The sequence below is a fragment of the Salvelinus fontinalis genome, chromosome 6 (assembly GCF_029448725.1).
Source record: "Salvelinus fontinalis isolate EN_2023a chromosome 6, ASM2944872v1, whole genome shotgun sequence".
NCBI lineage: Eukaryota > Metazoa > Chordata > Actinopteri > Salmoniformes > Salmonidae > Salvelinus > Salvelinus fontinalis.
In genome coordinates this window covers 45259083-45278825 of record NC_074670.1, presented here as the reverse complement: position 1 = coordinate 45278825, position 19743 = coordinate 45259083, and the positions used below count along the sequence as shown (strand labels likewise).

Genomic DNA, 19743 nt, shown 5'->3' with positions numbered 1-19743 from the left:
TGGAAGTGGTTTATCAATTGTTGGTTTTACAACTTTTGGTTTCGTTGTGCACAATAAATATACAGAGGAGTGCAAAGGTTGCAATGACTAGTCAAGTGTTGTATCTGGGCCGGTCTTATTTGGTGTGAGACTTTGTATAGTAGAGAATCAGTGTGTTCCCATAGGGTGTGTCTAGTTTCAATAACTGTTACGTTTGTTTTAAAGCTGACTGACTCTGGCATTTGCATGGGGGGGGGGGGGGTGCATGGTGTGGAATGTGTCAGCGAACAACACTAACTGGCACCTTGTTTTGCTTGTCACTGCATGGTGCTTAGTTGTGCTCGGGTCCTTTTATGCATATTTTGTTTTCTCTGTTCCTTGGTCATTTTAAGGTCCTTCTAGTCCTATTTTCCACTTTCTCTTCCCCCTTTTGTCTGTCTCAGAGTGGGCATGGTATGCCTATGGCCCCAATCCCCCTCCATTTCACACATTTCCCCCATCCTCCCCCTTTTTTCCTCTTGCTCTCCCTCCCCCTCCATTCTCCTCACAGCCCTCTACAAGGGCCACACTATTAGCACTCACTTTGAATTGGACCCACTTGACTATAATGTGCCTTGGTATTGCCCAGAACTCTACATCTGTGCAGCTAATAAATTATTTTGTTTGTATTCTCACAAAGAAAATTAATGTTTTCTGCAATGTATCGGATTGGGGTTCTTAACATCATCGCTTTTTGACGTTGCACTTCTACTTTTTTTTTTTTTTTTTTTTTTTTTAGGGGTGGATCAGCTTAGTATTGCGGAAAGAATGTTGCTTCCAATGTAATTGTCTGCATCATTTCCATTCCCCCATATTTTTTGGGGTAAATATATATATCCATACACGTATGCATACATATACACATATATACATACACATACCTATATAGACATACATACTTTTTTAAAGAATATGCCTTTATTATTATTCCCCGCGACCCTACCACCAATCCCCCAATTGGAGTAAACTTATAAACACTTCTGCTTTTACCTTCAATTTCTACATCTTATACCTATCTTACAGACACAGTCCACTTTACAATAGTTCTCTCTTATTTGTTCTTAGTCCTTCCTCTATTTCTGTTGTCCATCCAATTTTATTTCCACTTGTAACTGTGCTATTTCACAAAAGCTCCGCACCTATACACATTTCACAGATCCCGTATGCCCTATATTGTTTATTTTGTTATTAGTCCCACCCTTCAGCTCCACCCAACCCCTCCCATCTATCTTCCAACATCATCCATTTCGGATTTCTATTTGCCATACATTTCTCAACTGTGCTGTGATGCTTCACAAAAGACCTGAACCTTCCTATTCTCATAGCTTCTACAGATTGTAAATTAAAAATAAACATCTTTGCCAAAATAATTATTATATTATTGATTGATTGACTATGGCTTTTCAAATCCCCCAGTATTGCTATCTGTAGCGTTAGTTTTAGGCAAATGTTGCAATTCTTCAGCCATTCCTGGACCTGTGACCAAAAACGAGCTACATATGGACAATACCAAAATAAATGATCTAATGACTCTGCCTCCTCACAACAGAATCTGCAGAGCTGGGAAGATTGTATACCCCATATATATAACATTCTATTAGTTGCAATAATTTTGTACAGTAATTTATATTGAAAAATTCGAAGTTTTGAATCCGGCATTGTTTTGCGTATCAATTCATAAACCATGTGCCATGGAATGGGTACATCGAAAATCTCTTCCCAACTATTTTGCAATTTGTATGGCACAGCTGTTAGTTTTTTGGTCCTTAAATGAAATTGGTATATGTTTTTATTTATCACACTTTTCTTTAACCATTTTTGTTCTTTAATACAGGGCCGACATACAAGTTCCTTACTTTTTTCCCCTTCTACTTGCCTCTTCCATTTTTGTGGTAATGCTGCAATTAATTGGTTGTAATTTTGGGTAGAGCAGACTTTTCCATATGTCTGTGTTAGCTGCATGTGTGACATAACTCCACCAGTCCTATTTATGATATCATTCACAAAAATTATACCTTTTTTAAACATTTCTTCGATAAATACAGTTTTTTTATCAATTATTATATTTGAATTTAACCACAATATTTGTTGTACTATTTGTTCCGTCCTTTCAGGTGGATTAAACTGAAATTGCAACCAACTTTCTAAGGCTTGTTTAAAGAATAAGGATATTTTGGAGATCATTTCCTTTTCAAACAACCGAAAATGAGCAGGTGTAATCTGAATAAAGGGAAAAAGGCCCTTCTTGAACATAGGATGAGACATTCGTACCAGTTTACTAGAGAACCAGTTTGGATTTAAGTATAACTTTTGTATGACCGATGCCTTTAGTGAGAGGTCTAATGCTTTAATATTTAATAATTTCTGCCCTCCGAATTCATATTCGTTATATAAATAGGCCCTTTTAATTTTATCTGGCTTGCCGTTCCAAATAAAATTGAATATTTTTTGTTCATATAATTTAAAAAACAGGTCACTAGGTGTAGGCAAAACCATAAGCAAATAGGTAAACTGTGATATGACTAAAGAGTTAATTAGGGTGATTTTTTCCACAAATAGACAGGTATTTTCCTTTCCATGGTAGCAAGATCTTATCTATTTTTGCTAACTTTCTATAAAAATTTATTGGAGTGAGATCATTTCTTTCTTTTGGGATTTTTATACCGAGTATGTCCACATCTCCGTCAGACCATTTAATTGGTAAACTACATGGCAATATAAAATGTGTATTTTTTAGTGATCCAATACGTAATATGGTACATTTATCATAATTTGGTTTTAATCCAGAGAGGATAGCAAAGGTATCTAGATCCTCTGAGGCCCTGGAGAGACTCTAGTTGTGGTTTTAAAAGAAAACATGAATCATCAGCGTACAATGACACCTTAGTTTTTAAGCCATGGATTTCTAATCCTTTAATATTAATGTTTGATCTAATTTTAACAGCTAACATTTCGATGGCAATAATAAATAGATATGCCGATAGTGGACAACCTTGTTTTACTCCTCTAGATAGTTTAAAACTTTCTGAGATGTAGCCATTATTTACTATTTTACACCTAGGGTTACTATACATAATTTTAACCCATTTTATAAGAGATTCCCCAAAATTGAAATATTCTAGGCATTTATATATAAACTCCAGTCGTACTTTATCAAAAGCCTTTTCAAAATCAGCTATGAAAACCAGGCCTGGTGTCCCCGATATCTCATAGTGTTCTATTGTTTCCAGTACTTGCCTTATATTATCTCCAATGTATCGTCCATGTAAAAAACCTGTCTGATTAGGATGAATAATATCTGACAAAACTTTTTTTATTCTATGCGCCAAGCATTTTGCTAGGATTTTTGCATCACAACACTGAAGTGTAAGAGGTCTCCAATTTTTTAATTGGACTGGATCTTTATATATACCACTTGGGTCCTGTTTCAGTAATAACGATATCAGACCTTCTTGTTGTGTGTCTGATAATCTACCATTTATATAGGAGTGGTTAAAACAAGTTAATAATGGTCCTTTGAGTATATCAAAAAACGTTTTGTATACTTCCACTGGTATGCCATCCAGCCCTGGAGTTTTCCCATCTTTAAAGGCCCCAATTGCAACAAGCAGTTCCTCCTCTGTAATTTGGCCTTCACATGAGTCTTTCTGTTCAGATGTTAATTTTACATTATTAATAGGAAAAAAATCCATACAATTAGTTTCAGTTAGTGGAGATGGAGGAGCCTGAAACGAAAACATCTTCTTAAAGTACTTTACTTCCTCTTTCAAAATATCATTTGGTGAATCATGCGTGACTCCATCATTTGTCACAAGTTTTAATAAAAAAAATTTGGTAGCATTTCTATATTGAAGATTGAAAAAGAATTTGGTGCATTTTTCCCCATATTCCATCCAGTTCGCTTTATTTTTATAATATATTACACTGGATCTTTCTTGAATAAGTTCCTCCATTTCTTTTTGTTTTTCCTCTAAATTATTCTGTGCCTCTATGGTACCGTTTTTATTGCTATCTAACTGTACTGTTAGTCCTTCAATTTCCTTTGTTAATATGGACTCTTTTGATCTAAATTGCTTTTGTTTTATAGATGAGTACTGAATTGCATGGCCTCTAAAGGCACACTTAAAAGTGTCCCATACAATAAGGGGATCTGCTGTACCTATGTTATGTCTGAAAAAGTCAGTTATAAAATCTTCTGTCCTAGTTCTAAACAATTTATCATCTAGTAGACTTTGATTAAATTTCCAATATCCTCGCCCACGTGGAAATTCTGTAAGAGAAATATATATGCCAATTATGTGATGATCCGACCGCATTCTATCCCCTATCAACACTTTTTTAACTTTTGGTGACAGAGAGAATGGAATAAGAAAGTAGTCAAGACGACTAGCTTGATTCAGCCTCCGCCATGTATATCTCACTAAATCAGGGTATTTAAGTCTCCATATATCCACTAATTCCAATATATCCATGACATTCATGATTTCCTTAAGTGCCTGAGGGTGATAATTTGTAGTGTGATTTCCTTTCCGGTCTATAGAGCTATTTAAGACCGTATTAAAATCTCCCATTATAATAATAGAGTCTAGTGTTGCTTGTAGAGTTGATAAGTTCTTATATATATTTTCAAAGAAGCTTGGATCATCATTATTCGGACCGTATAGGTTAACAAGCCATATTTGTTTATTGTCCAATAACATATTTAAAATAATCCATCTACCTTGAGGATCTGTTTGGACAATTTGCACATTTGGATCAAAATTATTGTTAATTAAGATCATCACCCCTTTTGAATTTCTTTGCCCATGGGAGAAATATATTTTGCCCACCCAGTTCTTTTTCCACAAAACTTCATCTAAAACTGTTGAATGGGTTTCCTGTAAACAATAAATATTATAATCCTCTTTTAGCCAGGTAAATACTGATCGTCTTTTCTTATTATCTGCTAAGCCATTACAATTGTAACTGGCTATACTTATTTCACCACTTACCATGAGACACACCTTTCATTCTTTTAATCAGAATATATTTTTGTAAACGTACTGTTAAAAAGTAACATAATGATTGAGTGTCTATATAGTTGTACCATGATATTTGCATTTCTACTAAGTAAACCTCCAATTGGTCCCTACTATTCCACCCGCTAAAAGGCCTCATCTCGAGATGGCTTGTCATCCCAATGCCCGGCAGACCACCCTCGACCCCCTGTATCCCATAGCCCTGAACCGACTGGGATCCATTCTTTGAAAAGAGCATACAGTTCCATTTACCGAATAGAAGTAAATCAATTGCCATATGCATTTCCATTGCCGTCACCTCGATTTGTATTATATATAGCTGTGGATCATCCTCTATTGTACCTTACATCTTTTACTTCTTCTTTCGCAACAGTTGTGGGATACACACATACACACTCAGCCCTTACCCCCACACAACCATAAGCTCACTTTCTCAACAGTTGCACCATCCCAGAGCCCAACTCAAGATGGGTCATGATTTCCAAATGCCGTTGCAGCTGCATGAGAAGGCCTGCAAGACCGCGCAAAAAAATAAGCAAAAATTGAAATTTATTTACCATTGTCATATCCTAGATAATGGCCGTCAAATGTACACCCTATTCCTGAAAAAAAACACCCACAATACGGCCACCAGTCATGACCATGTCCCCACGCATCTCCATGCAGTCCGACCTTGATTCTGTGCCACAATAATATACCCCCTCTCTGAATGTCCGAGTGTGACCCCCTCCCCATGGGTTACTGCAGCTAGTGTTGCCAGCACTGCCACTGCCTGGGTGGGGGTACCCCACCGGAATCCCCACCGGCTAGGTACAAGGTCGTTAAGGTTCTCATTAGCAGCTTTGAGAAATTCCTTGTATATTTTCCTCTCCCTTTAGGGGGCTTTGGCTTTGCAGGACCAACCCTGCCAAGCAGGCTCAGAATCTTGAGGGGGCAGTGCTGCTCTTGGTCTCTGACCTCATTTTAGCTGCATATAGACCGCTTACAGCGAGCACATAAAACAGTTAGGGACTTCTCCTTAATATCTGGGTCATTCAGGTGGGTGTCTAGGGTATAGGGCCATAGACAGTACCATTAAAATAGGATAATAATTAGATATAATTTATTAAGATAAAAAAAATGTAGTTTTCCATGATAGGACAATAAATAAATAAGATGTGTAATTCATTATAAAAGTATATCCATCATCTGAACAACATTGAAAGCCCTCTCATACCCGGCCCACAGCAATACATTGGCTCTGGGATATGCAACCATTTCATTACTCACTCACTCAACTTTCCAAACATAACAAATAAGATAAAAAATAAAATAAACACAAACCATACCATCCACACATACTGTGCCTTCTGTTTACTTAGTTTTTATCTTCACTGTGTAAAAATAGTGCTTGTGTGTTCAATTAGTTATATGTGAAGATTTATAAAAAAGCTATATTTTTTTGTTGTATTGTTACAATCAGTAACCGGGCTTGAATTGTGTTTATTTTCCTCGTCTATGAGAATTTTGTAAATTTTAAAATAACCATGGAGTAGTCTTTGTGTCTCTGAACAACTGGTTATCAATATATAGTTTATCAACGACGAGAGCTACTCGTTTCGCTTTTAATCTGTTTTCTTTGAAAATTGGATACAGAACTTTGCGCCGTTCTGCAATTTCTTTCGGAAACTGATCATTCATGACAATTTTGGTCCCAGCAAGTCTTTTACCTAGGCTTTTAACCATTATTTTATCTTTAAATGAAGCAAATTTTGCAACGATTGGGCGTTCGTACCTCTGCCCTCTCTGTCCGAAGCGGTGAACACGTTCAAGTTGGATTTTGTCGACAACTTCGCATGGAATCTGAAGCGCTGTACGGAGGAACTCTCTAACTATAGATTCAGGAACTTCTCGTTTTTCTTGGATACCTGTAAGTACCAAATTCTCTCATGGATCTAGTTTGAATCTCCAGTAAGGCTTCCTTCAGAACGATGTTCTCTTTTTTAATTCCATTCATTTCGGTTTGAATCTTATTGACTGTCCCTTTTAGCGCGTGTGTTTCCTTCTCCAATGTCGCAGCTTTTTCATCACTCATCTCTAGGCTTGCCTTTAACTCTTTTATATCCTTACTAAGTAATTCAAGTAAACCCAGTTTGTCATTTATTGATTTTAACAGATCAGTTTCGACCTTTACCATTCCCGGTGGTGAGAATATTAAATCGTCAGTATCTGTCGAAGAATCTCGCTTGCGTTTTGTAAACGGTTCCCCTGTCTTATTCTCCGTCATGTTTGGTTGTTGTCTGTGTTCGTAATATTTGTCGATAAATGTCTCTAGTCTTAGGATTTGTTTTGTGTTATTATCCAGATTGAAGGTTTATCACTCACCAGATTATGTAGTGCTAATATTTTAGTCTATTTAGCAGATATTTCGAATATTATGTTTTATCTTGAGGTGCTCTACATAACTTCGTTCAGTCCGCCATTACCTTTACTTTACCTTTACGTCCGCCGTCTACTGCACTTGCACTTCTACTGTTACTTTGCGTAGCTTTCATCTCTGAGGCAGGAGCTAGCCAATGTCCTAGTCTGTCTCCTATAACTCTTGTCTGGTAAGGCAGAACACTCATTAGGGCGGTGGTCACTCTTCCTCCTTTTGGTCTGCTCACAAAATGGTGTCAAAATAGCTGCACACGAGTGTTGCATGCTTGTACGAGGGAGAGCCGAGTAAGTATCCTGACACTTTGTTTTGTACACACGCACATTCCTGGTATTACCCAATGCAAAGCTGTGAGATTAACAGGAAATTGACTTGCACACCCAATCATTCTGTATCCATGATGCTCAGATTGATGTGCCAATCCAATCCCTGGTAAAATAAATCGAGTATGGTCTACTACTCGGCATTAAAATGTGGATGCTCTGCTTACTCTTTCCCTGTTCAGGTGAGATGATGAAGCTGTTGATGACATTGTCTCAGTGAGGTTGGAAGGGTCAGTCTGGCCGGTTGAGGTGGGGAGGGGACACCACTAACCTCCCCAGCAGTCTGACGGACTGACAAACGCAATCCCTTCCTCATTGGCATCAGCGTGTCACCATGGTGACGCTCATCACAGAGCAGCTCCGCAGACAGAATCTGGAGGAGCCCCCTTACCGCAGGGCTTTCTCTCTTAATGTGGTGAGCATGCCATGTGATACAGACCGGCTGTTTTGTAGCGTTTCCTGTATGAGGAATTACCATTGCTATAAATCCCGTATCTTCGTTGCTTTGTTTCAGTCGTTGCCTGAAGTGGGTTCTAGCCCCACGGTCTGTTGGCGCGGGTATGGGTTGACTCCAGGTAAGGATCCATTAATTCCTGAAACTTTTTTATGAAGTCTCCCGCTAAACCATTAACTTGGGGGAAGGGTCAACATTGAGTCATGTTTTTGGTTTGTTTCACTTCCACAGAGAGCAGTTGGTCTATGTTCTCATCCTCCAAGACCCATCTGCAGGATGCCGCCTCTGTCCTGGACCCCCTAGGAACCCCTCTCCCCAGCACCTCTGTTACAAACATGTCCCTACAGAGCTCCCCGCCGCTGCCCCCTCCTCCCCCCAAACGCCACTGTCGCTCCCTGTCTGTGCCTGAGGACCTGTCCCGCTGCCGCACCCCCTGGCGCCCCAGCGCCTCCAAGATCTGGACCCCTGTCAAACGCCGCTGCCACAGCGGTGGGGGGGTGGCCGGCATGGGGGTGGGCTCCGTACCCCTCCGAGGCCCCAGTTCCTCCCTCACCTCCTCCCTGCACTCATCCTCCAGTCCCACGTTCTTCAGCCTGGCCCTGTCCCCTGACTCCACACTCCCTTGGAGTGTTTCCTGGGACCACTATGACCCGCCCAGGGAGAGCTGCACAGGCTTATTCCCCTCTTCCTGCTCCTCCTCCCCGGCCACGCTGGGTTCCTGTCGGCCCCTGCAGCAGCGCCGCTTCTCCCTGTCCCCTGTGCACATCCAGCCCTCTCCAGCTCTAGCCAGTCGCTACATTGGGATGGAGGCCCCGGCTCTCTCCCCCGCTCCCTCCTCGGCCTGTAGTACCCCATCGTCCTCAAGGCGTGTCTTGCCCCTCCGTCTCCCACGCTGCCACTCTCAGCCCTGTGATCTACGTAAGCCCGGCCTGAAGCGACGCCATGACCCAGACACGCTCCCCAACTACACCAGGCCCGGCCTTGACTTCAGCAAGATGACTCAGGTGAGCTGGATGGGATGTACATCATTTTTTGAGGCCTATTAAATAAGATAAATACTATATAGAGCCAAAAATACACAGCATGCACCATTTTAGTAGAAACTGCTCATAGTTCTCCTTTAGTCAGAGCAAACTTAATTTGCCTGTGAGTGGCAGGAGGCCTGAAGCGGCTCTCCTGCCTCTCCCCACAGACCAGAGTGTTTATGTTGGGATCATTAGCGAGGAGAAATGGGCCTCTGGCTCGCTGGTTCTCTGAATCGCTCTCCCCTCATGAGACAGAACTACTGCTCTCACATTCCTGTCCCAGCCAGACCAGTCTGGATTTGGGTTCAGGGTGTGGTGTTGGGACTGTGCTGCCTGGCTGGCGATGTAGCCTCACTGCCCTGACCCAGTGTGTATGTGTGTTTTTGGGCTGACCCTTGCATTCCTGTGTCCGGTTGTTGATGCATGCCCATGACCAATTGCTTGCCCCTATGGATATCCACCACCACCCAGCCATCTATATTTAACCACTGGATTTTGGCAATGCCACTGACTTCCTGTTCTGAGGAGTGATGTCATCACTTTCTCTTTTGCAGTTTTCTTTCACCCCCAGTTGATTTCTATGGCCTTCTGGGCGTTGGACCTGGGGGTGTGACTGAAGCTGCTGCTGGGTTTTGCAGCTGGCTGTGTCCTTGTCATGTTTTAAGATGGTGGGTTGTAGTTTATGAAATGGCTGCCTTTCTGGTGTAAAAAGATAAAGGGACTGCACAAAGTTAGCTCTGGCTGGGGTCTTGGTGCAGGATGAGGAAATAGCCAGAACATTTGTCTAGACAGTGAAACATTTGCATATGATTTGCGTAGACCGTCCTTAGGTGGACATTGAGGTTCTCACACATGGTATTTTGAATAACCGCGGAAAATACAAATAAAGCTGAGTTTTTTTTGGGGGGTTGTACAATGAAGACGTTGATATTGTTTTCTTCCATGTCCTGTGTTTTAGATTCGCAGTGGGGAGCCCCTGGTGTGTGGAGCGGCTGTTTGCATGGGTCTGGAGCCCGTTTTAGGGGACTTCAGAGGAACCTTTTCACCTGCAGACCTCCTGGGAAGAACCAGCATTGGACCGCTGAGTGAAAGTGAGGAGGAGGAAGAGAAAATAAATATGGGTGTGCTGGAGGCTGGACAGCAGAGTGTGTTTGAAAGAGACTGCACAGAACTGGACTTGAACCTCATTGAGGAGAACTGAAAGTGGTCCCTGGTGCTCTCTGTGTGATTGCTATTCATAATCATATCCACAACACACACTTTATATAAATGTTTTCAATGAAGGTAAAATAAACAAATGCACACACTTGGCTGAGCCCTCGGGAACCTGCTGCCTTCCTAGGGGCCACACCAGGGGCCCTTCATATCACTGGCTGACTGTAGACTAATAAGAATCAATATTACCATTATTGTAATGCTAGAGCAACTTTGACAACCTCATGTTATTCAGCATTTTGGGACAATGTAATTCTGCGTGACCATACTCTATGGGTAAATGTGTATACCCAGAAACACAATGGAGCTAAAGGCTAAGAAATTATGAATTCTGAAGGTACAAAATAGGCACTTTTTAATAATCTGCGTAGTGTGTGTGTGTACGACTGATAATACCATTATTTTTTTTAAATGATGCAGTTTGGTTTCTATGGACACGTCGCCATTGTACACTTCTGAACGTAGGGTCAGTTGCGTTGCTGATCGAAGGCCTCTGAAAATGTTGCAGAAGCCTGCACACATCTGATTTCATGGGTGTATTACTACTACTTTCTGACGTGTTTGATTTGGCCCTGTGGAATACCCACACCAGTAAAGGGAAACATAGAGGGAAAATGTGCTTTCCTCAGCTGGCGAATGGATCTTTACTGCTTCCTTTCCCCATACTTCTTGGACAATAATGCATTAATTTGTTCTCCAAACCAATTATCCACCATTGGAAGAAATCAACATTGTACATGCATCATGCCTTACGCTCACTATAAAAATAAGCTGTTGCCGTTTTTTGTTCATAACATCCAGATGTTTTCTTCTTGGTCGCCCATAGAAATGGAACCTAGATTCTACGTTCTATTTCTTTGGTCTCTCCATTCTGTTTCCCACTAATGAACAGATCACACTTGCACTGTAATAGGATTTGAATAATTGACTCTGCTGCAGTTGGATTCTATAGGGCACAATGTTATAATGTACTTACTGTACAGTGGTCACGTGGAAACCATTTTGTGTGAGTATGTGTGTGAGAAGAAACCAGTAGCGATGCAAAGGATTGGTGGTCTTTCGGAGAATTTTTATTGTATGTTTTCAGATGGAAGTGTCCTCTTACACAATTTGTGTACAAATAAAGTTTATTAGAGAATCATTTTGCAAGAAACCCCCCCTTGTCCTGTGTTTCTTTCAATGGGAGATTTTTTTTTAAGTGAATAGTTCACCCAAATTACAAAATTCCATATTGGTTTCATTACCCTCTAAGCAGTCTATGGACAAGGTATGATGGGAATCCATGCTTTGGTTTAGCTAGCAAATGGTAACGGGCTAATGTGATGCTCCATTAGCCGTTACTGGATAGGTACTGTTAGGCGTAGAAGCATAAAGAATTTTCGACCAGCCTTAATTTGGTGATACTATCTTCATTCTCGATTTGGCCATACATGTACATTCTAAAATGTCTGTCCAGTTGCAGGGGGTTTGTTTGAATTTATTAAAATCATTTGTTTCTCCATTAAGTAATCTAACTGTGTATACTGCCATATTGTCTATTTCAAATCTTATCTCACTGATCAAGACAGGTGAGTGTCTTCATGACATGCGGCACTTGGGAGTGAACCCACCTGTCTTAATCAATGATTGAAGATTTGAAATAGAAATGGTCTATTTATTGACCCCACCCCCACATAAACTACAATATCTTATTTATCCACCATATTTAGTTTAGCTTCCAAATGATATTTTAGAATTTCTGGCACAAATCCCATTCTAGTCATAGGACCGATATTAGCATATTTCACGCATTATGTCCAAATCATCCGAAAGTATCTAAAAATGTATTTTGAAGCTCAAAAAAAGTAACCTATAGATGATTTGAACATAAGCAGTGCTTGACTTGGGATGGAATGAGTGCAGGAGCTGTCTTTTTCCAAGACGGTCCATTAGACTACGTACACCAAAATTCACAAATGACATTATGCTATAGCTATAGAGACCTCTGATTATTCACTGTTAATGGTTAATACACATGTTCCACGACTTCTCCTTGACATTTAACCAAATTGTCATGATTTATAGTCTACATGAACAAGAAAGCATTATTGACACTGGAAAGCTGCTGTGTCTGATCCTATACCATTGTACCCTTGATCAAGGCACTTAGCCGCCCCCCCCCCCCCCCCCCACACACACTCATAGAGCTGCACTGTGTCACATGTTGTTAACATGTGCTCAACCTTCCGTCTGGAGAGCTTCTGGGTGTGCATGCTTGGCTTTTGATCCAGCCGTGAAACACCCAAGTCTGCTTATCAAGGTCCTGTTGAGGAGCTGATTTTTAGGCTCCAATGTGGTTACTACTATTGTCTTCATAAAAGTATTCCCTCATTCAATAAATCACGGATGAAATGGATAAGGTAGGCTACTTCAATGCACTTTATCCAACTAGGCATGTTTATATATAAGGCTCAAATATGGATGTTTCAGGGGAGATCTATGCACATGCATAGTTAGCTATAGTTAACTAGCGAGCTAACTGCTACAAGTTATATTTTGAATTGACGATCTAGTTAGTCTGTCTGGCATTATTGTATACCTGCTGCTGAAATGTCGCGCTTTCTCTCCTCGGGCAACGGCCCACTCGCACTGGCACACAAGGCAGCTTCACAGACATGCACTGAAGAGTCATTCCGATAACGGTTGATATGTAGTTATTTTTGTTGGTTGATCATATTTAAAAGTGTGCTTTCATGAATTACATTAAAAACAAGTTTAATACAAATTCATATGACTTTTCATGACCATACAAACCCAAATGTGACATTCTGGAACAGTGCATATTCAAATCTGCGCAATCTCGAACAGCCTACTGTCACGCACAGATTCCCAGACCTGTGGCAAATAAATTTGAACAGAACAGAATCAAGAAAAGAATGCACACTCCCCACTGCTAACCAAAACATGGATTGCTGTCACACCTTGTCCATAATGCTTACAGGGTAAGGAAACCAATTTGTATACTGGACAAAAATATAAACACAACATGTAAAGTGTTGATCCCATGTTTCACAACACATTGCCACAGATGTCTCAAGTTTTGAGGGAGTGTGCAATTGGCATTCTGACTGCAGGAATATCCACCAAAGCTGTTGCCAGATAATTTTATGTTAATTTGTCTACCATAATACACCTCCAATGGCGTCGTTTTAAAGAATTTGGCAGTATGTCCAACCGGCCTCACAAGCGCAGACCATGTGTAACCACGCTGGTCCACAAGGACCTCCGCATTTGGCTTCTTCGCCTGCTGGATCGTCCGAGAACAGCCACCAAGACAGCTGATGAAACTGAGGCGTATTTCTGTCTGTAATAAAGCCCTTTTGTGGGGGAAAACTTGTTCTTATAATTTGGGTGAACTGTCCCTTTAAGATGGGTTGGGTTTCCATATTAATATATGCAGATGGGTTGACCAAAAAAGATTGTTGTATATGTTATAAGATTTCTTTATGCAACATGTTTGATCGCGAGATTATAATGTCGACATGAAAACATACAAAATGTTGCCTTAGTCCTGAGAGGATAGGGGACATTATTGACTATATACTGTCACCTGGCGGTCAACACTGAGTTACCTAAACGTTCTAAAGGTTGGACAAATTATTGAGATATACAGTTATTTAATTCCTGTAAGATATGTAGGAAGGTAAAACACAAACAATATAACAATGCATTGCTCTATATTCTATAACTTTACAGAGATCAGTGACCCAGTAAAAAAATATAGAATTATCTGCAAAGAACATTGCATGATGAATCGTAATAGTTTCTTCAATATATCATCAACTTGAACACATAATATGGAGAAAGTCATTGAGTGCAGTGTTGCTATGTCCGCAGTTTTCCAACAATTAGGCTACTTTGAAAACGATGTCGCGGATGAAAATGTATTGGTCGCGGGTGTCGGTTTTTTGGGCTACTTCTAATATATTTCACTGTGAACTGCTGCTGCTGACTTATCAGGCAGTGTGCAGGCTGTTACTGAGTGAGTGAAAGGTAGAGACGGTTGAGGGACGAATGGGTGTGTGTGCCATTCCGCCGCCATACGCAAGACCAAAAAATGCTGCCCCTCACAAAACGAGAATAGTCCCAGTAAGCAAAATGACATTGAAAAGACGTCTAAAATACGTATTTTCCAGAAGTTGATGTTAGGTTCAATTTAGATTCTAAATGGAAGGTGTAAAGGTATTTTCCGTGTGTTTTAAATACATATTTTCGAGAACATTGAAAAGGCATATTTTCCGTAACTTGAAAAAAAAAAAATCAGGATGTTAAAATCAGGTTCATTTTGGGCTCCCGAATGGCGCAGCGGTACAAGGAACTGCATCTCAATGCAAGAGGCATCACTATAGACCCTGGTTCGATTCCAGGTTGTATCACAACTGGCTGTGATTGGGAGTCCCATAGGGTGGTGTACAATTGGCCCAGGGTTGTTAGGGTTTGGCCGGGGTAGGCCGTCATTGTAAATAAGAATCTGTTCTTAACTGACTTGCCTAGTTAAATCAAAAATATAAATACATTTAGTTCTAAATGTTGAAGTTAAAGTCAGAAGTTTACATACACCTTAGCCAAATACATTTAAACTCCGTTTTTCACAATTCCTGACATTTAATCCTAGTAAAAATTCCCTGTCTTAGGTCAGTTAGGATCACCACTTTATTTTAAGAATGTGAAATATCGGGATAATAGTAGAAATAATTATTTATTTCAGCTTTAATTTCTTTCATCACATTCCCAATGGGTCAAAAGTTTACATACACTTAATTAGTATTTGGTAGCGTTGCCTTTAAATTGTTAAACTTGGGTCAAGCTTCCCACGATAAGTTGGGTGAATTTTGGCCCATACCTCCTGACAGAGCTGGTGTAACTGAGTCAGGTTTGTAGGCCTCCTCGCTCGCACACGCTTTTTCAGTTCTGCCCACAAATTTTCTATAGGATTTAGGTCAGGGCTTTGGGATGGCCACTCCAATACCTTGACTTTGTTGTCCTTAAGCCATTTTGCCACAACTGTGGAAGTATGCTTGGGGTCATTGTCCATTTGGAAGACCCATTTGCGACCAGGCTTTAACTTCTTGACTGATGTCTTGAGATGTTGCTTCAATATATCCACATAATTTTCCATCCTCATGATGCCATCTATTTTGTGAAGTGCACCAGTCCCTCCTGCAGCAAAGCACCTCCACAACATGATGCTGCCACCCCCGTGCTTCACGGTTGGGATGGTGTTCTTCGGCTTGCAAACCTCCCCCTTTTCCTCCAAACATAACAATGGTCTTTATGGCCAAACAGTTATATTTTTGTTACATCAGACCAGAGGACATTTCTCCAAAAAGTACGATCTTTCTCCCCATGTGCAGTTGCAAACCGTAGTCTGGCTTTTTTTATGGGAGTTTTGGAGCAGTGGCTTCTTCCTTGCTGAGCGGCCTTTCAGGTTATGTCGATATAGGACTCGTTTTACTGTGGATATAGATACTTTTGCACCTGTTTCATCCAGCATCTTCACAAGGTCCTTTGCTGTTGTTCTGGGATTGATTTGCACATTTCGACACAAAGTACGTTCATCTCTAGGAGACAGAACGTGTCTCCTTCCTGAGCGGTATGACGGCTGCGTGGTCCCATGGTGTTTATACTTGCGTATTATTGTTTGTACAAATGAACGTGGTTCCTACAATTTTTTTTCTGAGGTCTTGGCTGATTTCTTTTGATTTTCCCATGATGTCAAGCAAAAAAGCACTGATTTTGAAGGTAGGCCTTGAAATACATCCACAGGTGCACCTCCAATTGACTCAGATAATGTCAATTAGCCTAACAGAAGCTTTTAAAGCCATGACATTATTTTCTGGAATTTTCCAAGCTGTTTAAAGGCACAGTCAACTTAATGTATGTAAACTTCTGACCCACTGGAATAGGGATACAGTGAATTATAAAATAAATAATCTGTCTAAACAATTGTTGGAGAAATGACTTGTGTCATGCGCAAAGTAGATGTCCTAACCCACTTGCCCAACTATAGTTTGTTAACAAGAAATTTGTGGAGAGGTTGAAAAACAAGTTTTAATGACTCCAACCAAAGTGTATGTAAACTTCTGACTTCAACTGTACTATATTTTACAGAGGTTGGAAATATGTATTTTCCGGATGTTGAAATCAGGCAGATTTTTGTTTCTGAATGAAAGTTGAAAATAAGTAATTTATAGACATCCATCTTTGGGCCAAATCAAGGTTGGTCCAGACCAGACAAAATCTGACCAAAAACCAATGTCTGTGCATGTGGAAATCAAGGCCGGTCCGGAACTGCACCAAAAAAAGAAGTCCAAAAGGCGTTGGTGTTGGTCCTTGCTTACTGAGGTGTAGCCTACAGTGTTGACAGAAATATAATTTTATGAATGCCAATCTATGTGGTAAACCTACCATTTTTAAAACAGGCCATTGCATTGGCTTTACTTGTCCTGATTCCTGTGACTAATCAATTTGGCTATTTAAGCTATGAATATCAGCTACCCAATTTCATCAGGAGTTATCGTGATCAGCTTATGATCAGCTTGTCAAAACATTGACGATACAAACTTGAAATCACTGATCAGGACAACCGTATGAAACTCCTGGACAACAGTTGTGATTTCCCATTGCATATGGTCCATTTTACTTTGCATTTCTTCTCTGCCAAGATAATCCATCTACCTGACAGGTGTGGCATATCAAGAAGATAATTAAACGTCATAATCATTACACAGGTGCACCTTGTGCTGGGTACAATAAAATGCCACTCTAAAATGTACTGTTTTGTCACACAACACAATGCCACAGATGTCTCAAGTTTTGAGGGAGCGTGCAATTGGCATGCTGACTGCAGGAATGTTCACCAGAGCTGTTACCAGATAATTTAATGTGAATTTATCTACCATAATCCGCCTTCGGTCTTTTTAGAAAATTTGGCAGTACGTCCAACCGGCCTCACAACCGCAGACTCCGTGTATGGTGTAGTGTGGGCGAGCGGTATACTAATGTTGGTGGTGGGGTTATGCCCCATGATGGTGGTGGGGTTCTGGTATGGGCAGGCATAAGCTACAGACAACGAACACAATTTAATTTTATCGATCGCAATTTGAATGCACAGAGATACAGTGATGAGATCCTGAGGCCCATTGTGACTTATTTCAATTGACGGATTTCCTTATATGACCTGTAACTCAGTAAAATCTTTGAAATTGTTGCACGTTGCGTTCATATTTTCATTCCTATGGAGTCACCCTTTTTCCATAAAACATTAATGCGCTAGAACTGATATAATGGCGACATAGCATTGGACAATGACTTTAGGTGCACTGGAGCTCTAGATAAATTCGCTCAGAGGTGGTTTAATGTAAACTGCATTCTAATGTCGACTTTTCTTATGGATAACAGTATCAAGCGAAGGGTTTTACTCAAGCTCAGTTTTAGGATCTGGAGTGCTGCACAAGTGGAAATTTGAAACGTAAGATAAGGAGCTCCCTCGCGTGCTTGTGTTGTGGGAAAAAGTCCACAATTAAAATTACATTAAATGTGGAGAATGATAGGCTACATTTGCATCTGTTGGCCATCAAGTAGGCTATTAATTTATATGCCATTGCAGGCTACTGTAACCTACCATTTGATACAATAAATATATATTGAAAGTGTTTCTTGCATAGATCCTCTGTCCAACTTTCATCACTCAAACTCTCCTGTAGGATTTATCTATAGTTATGCACATGCGCAAACAGGATTTATTTACAATTATAAACTGGGTGATTTGAGCCTTGAATGCTGATTGGTTGAAAGCCATCATATATCAGACGTGTACCACGGGAATGACAAAAACATACTTTTTACTGTCCTAATTACATTGTTAACCAGTTTATGATAGCAATAAGGCACCCCAGGGGGTTGTGGTATATGACCAATATACCGCGGCTAAGGGCTGTTCTTTGTGGTATATGACCAATATACCACTAAGGGCTATGTCCTGAGAACAGCCCTTAGCCGTGGTATATTGGCCATGTACCACACCTCCTTGGGCCTTATTGCTTAATCATAGCAGTCAAAATGAGCTAAATTGACATCCATTGATGGAAAATGATTTGGAGAGTTTAATAAGGGTGATTTATCTTTTCTCCTGCAACATATTCATAAACTTACAATAATTATTATTTTGATGGTAAACAGAATTTAGCTTCTTAGCCTAGGTTGTTAAAAATGACATCAATATTCCTTCTTAATTTGCTCGCTAACATTATGGAAAAGGGGTTTATTGGATCATTATAAACAGGGTGGTTCGAGCCCTGAATGCTGATTGGCTGGCCATGGGTATGACAAAACATTTATTTTTACTGCTCTAATTACGTTGGTAACCAGTTTATAATATCAATAAGGCACCTCGGGGTTTTGTGATATATGGCTAATATACCACGGCTAAGGGCTGTGTCCTAGCACTCTGCGTTGCGTCGTAAGAACAGACATTACCCGTGGTATATTGGCCATATACCACACCTCCTCAGGCCTTATTGCTTAACTATACAATGGGTGGGTCCAATCCTGAATGCTGGTTTGTTAAAACCAAATCCCAGTTGATGTCTATTCCACAAGTTACCACCGGCTAAATATGTGACTTTAAAATTCCCATTTACCCTGTTCCTATCTGACTGTGCAATCTATTGTCTCGTCAGCCCAGCCAGGCACTTTATAAACTTGATCTCCACTATAAATACAACAGCGGTCATTTGTATAAACCTTGCTGTTTGTCTGTCCGACATTTGCAACATTGTTTCAATATTCAACTTTGATCTTCATCTGTCCCATAGAAATTAATGTGTAGGGAGTCGAGATGAGACAGACAGGCAGGCAGCGTTTTTCAGCCAGTCAACATCATGAATCAGCTAGCATCATTTGTATGGATATATACAAATAAATGTCAATTGAAAAAAGTGAATACAAAACAAAGTGCAGCTAGTTTGCCGTCTTTCCAGTCTTTGTTTGGAGTGATTGTGTTAGCTGTGTGGTTGGCTAGCTCCTCTGACCAGGCGAAATTGCGCCTCATTAGCTCATAATTACGGATATCCAAATGTCACTAGAAAACAGCTTAAACAAATGCTAATCCGGCTACTTTGCTGTTATTCTGGGTGCACTTTTTTGATATGACTAAATTCGCCGTAGTTGGCTAGCTAGCAAACAAGGGATAAAAACGTTGCCAGCCAGTATGGCATTGGAACATTTAGAACGA

General features: G+C 40.4%; 1 protein-coding gene across 1 annotated transcript; it reads left to right on the top strand.

Annotated features, from left to right (window-relative positions):
• Nucleotides 1-8004: 8004 nt before the first annotated feature.
• LOC129857892 (protein FAM53C-like) lies at nucleotides 8005-11622 on the top strand. The gene is made up of 4 exons (XM_055926571.1): nucleotides 8005-8190; nucleotides 8290-8350; nucleotides 8461-9233; nucleotides 10213-11622. The coding sequence occupies exons 1-4, from the start codon at nucleotides 8110-8112 to the stop codon at nucleotides 10453-10455; spliced, it is 1158 nt and encodes a 385-aa protein (XP_055782546.1). The 5' UTR covers nucleotides 8005-8109; the 3' UTR covers nucleotides 10456-11622.
• Nucleotides 11623-19743: the final 8121 nt, after the last annotated feature.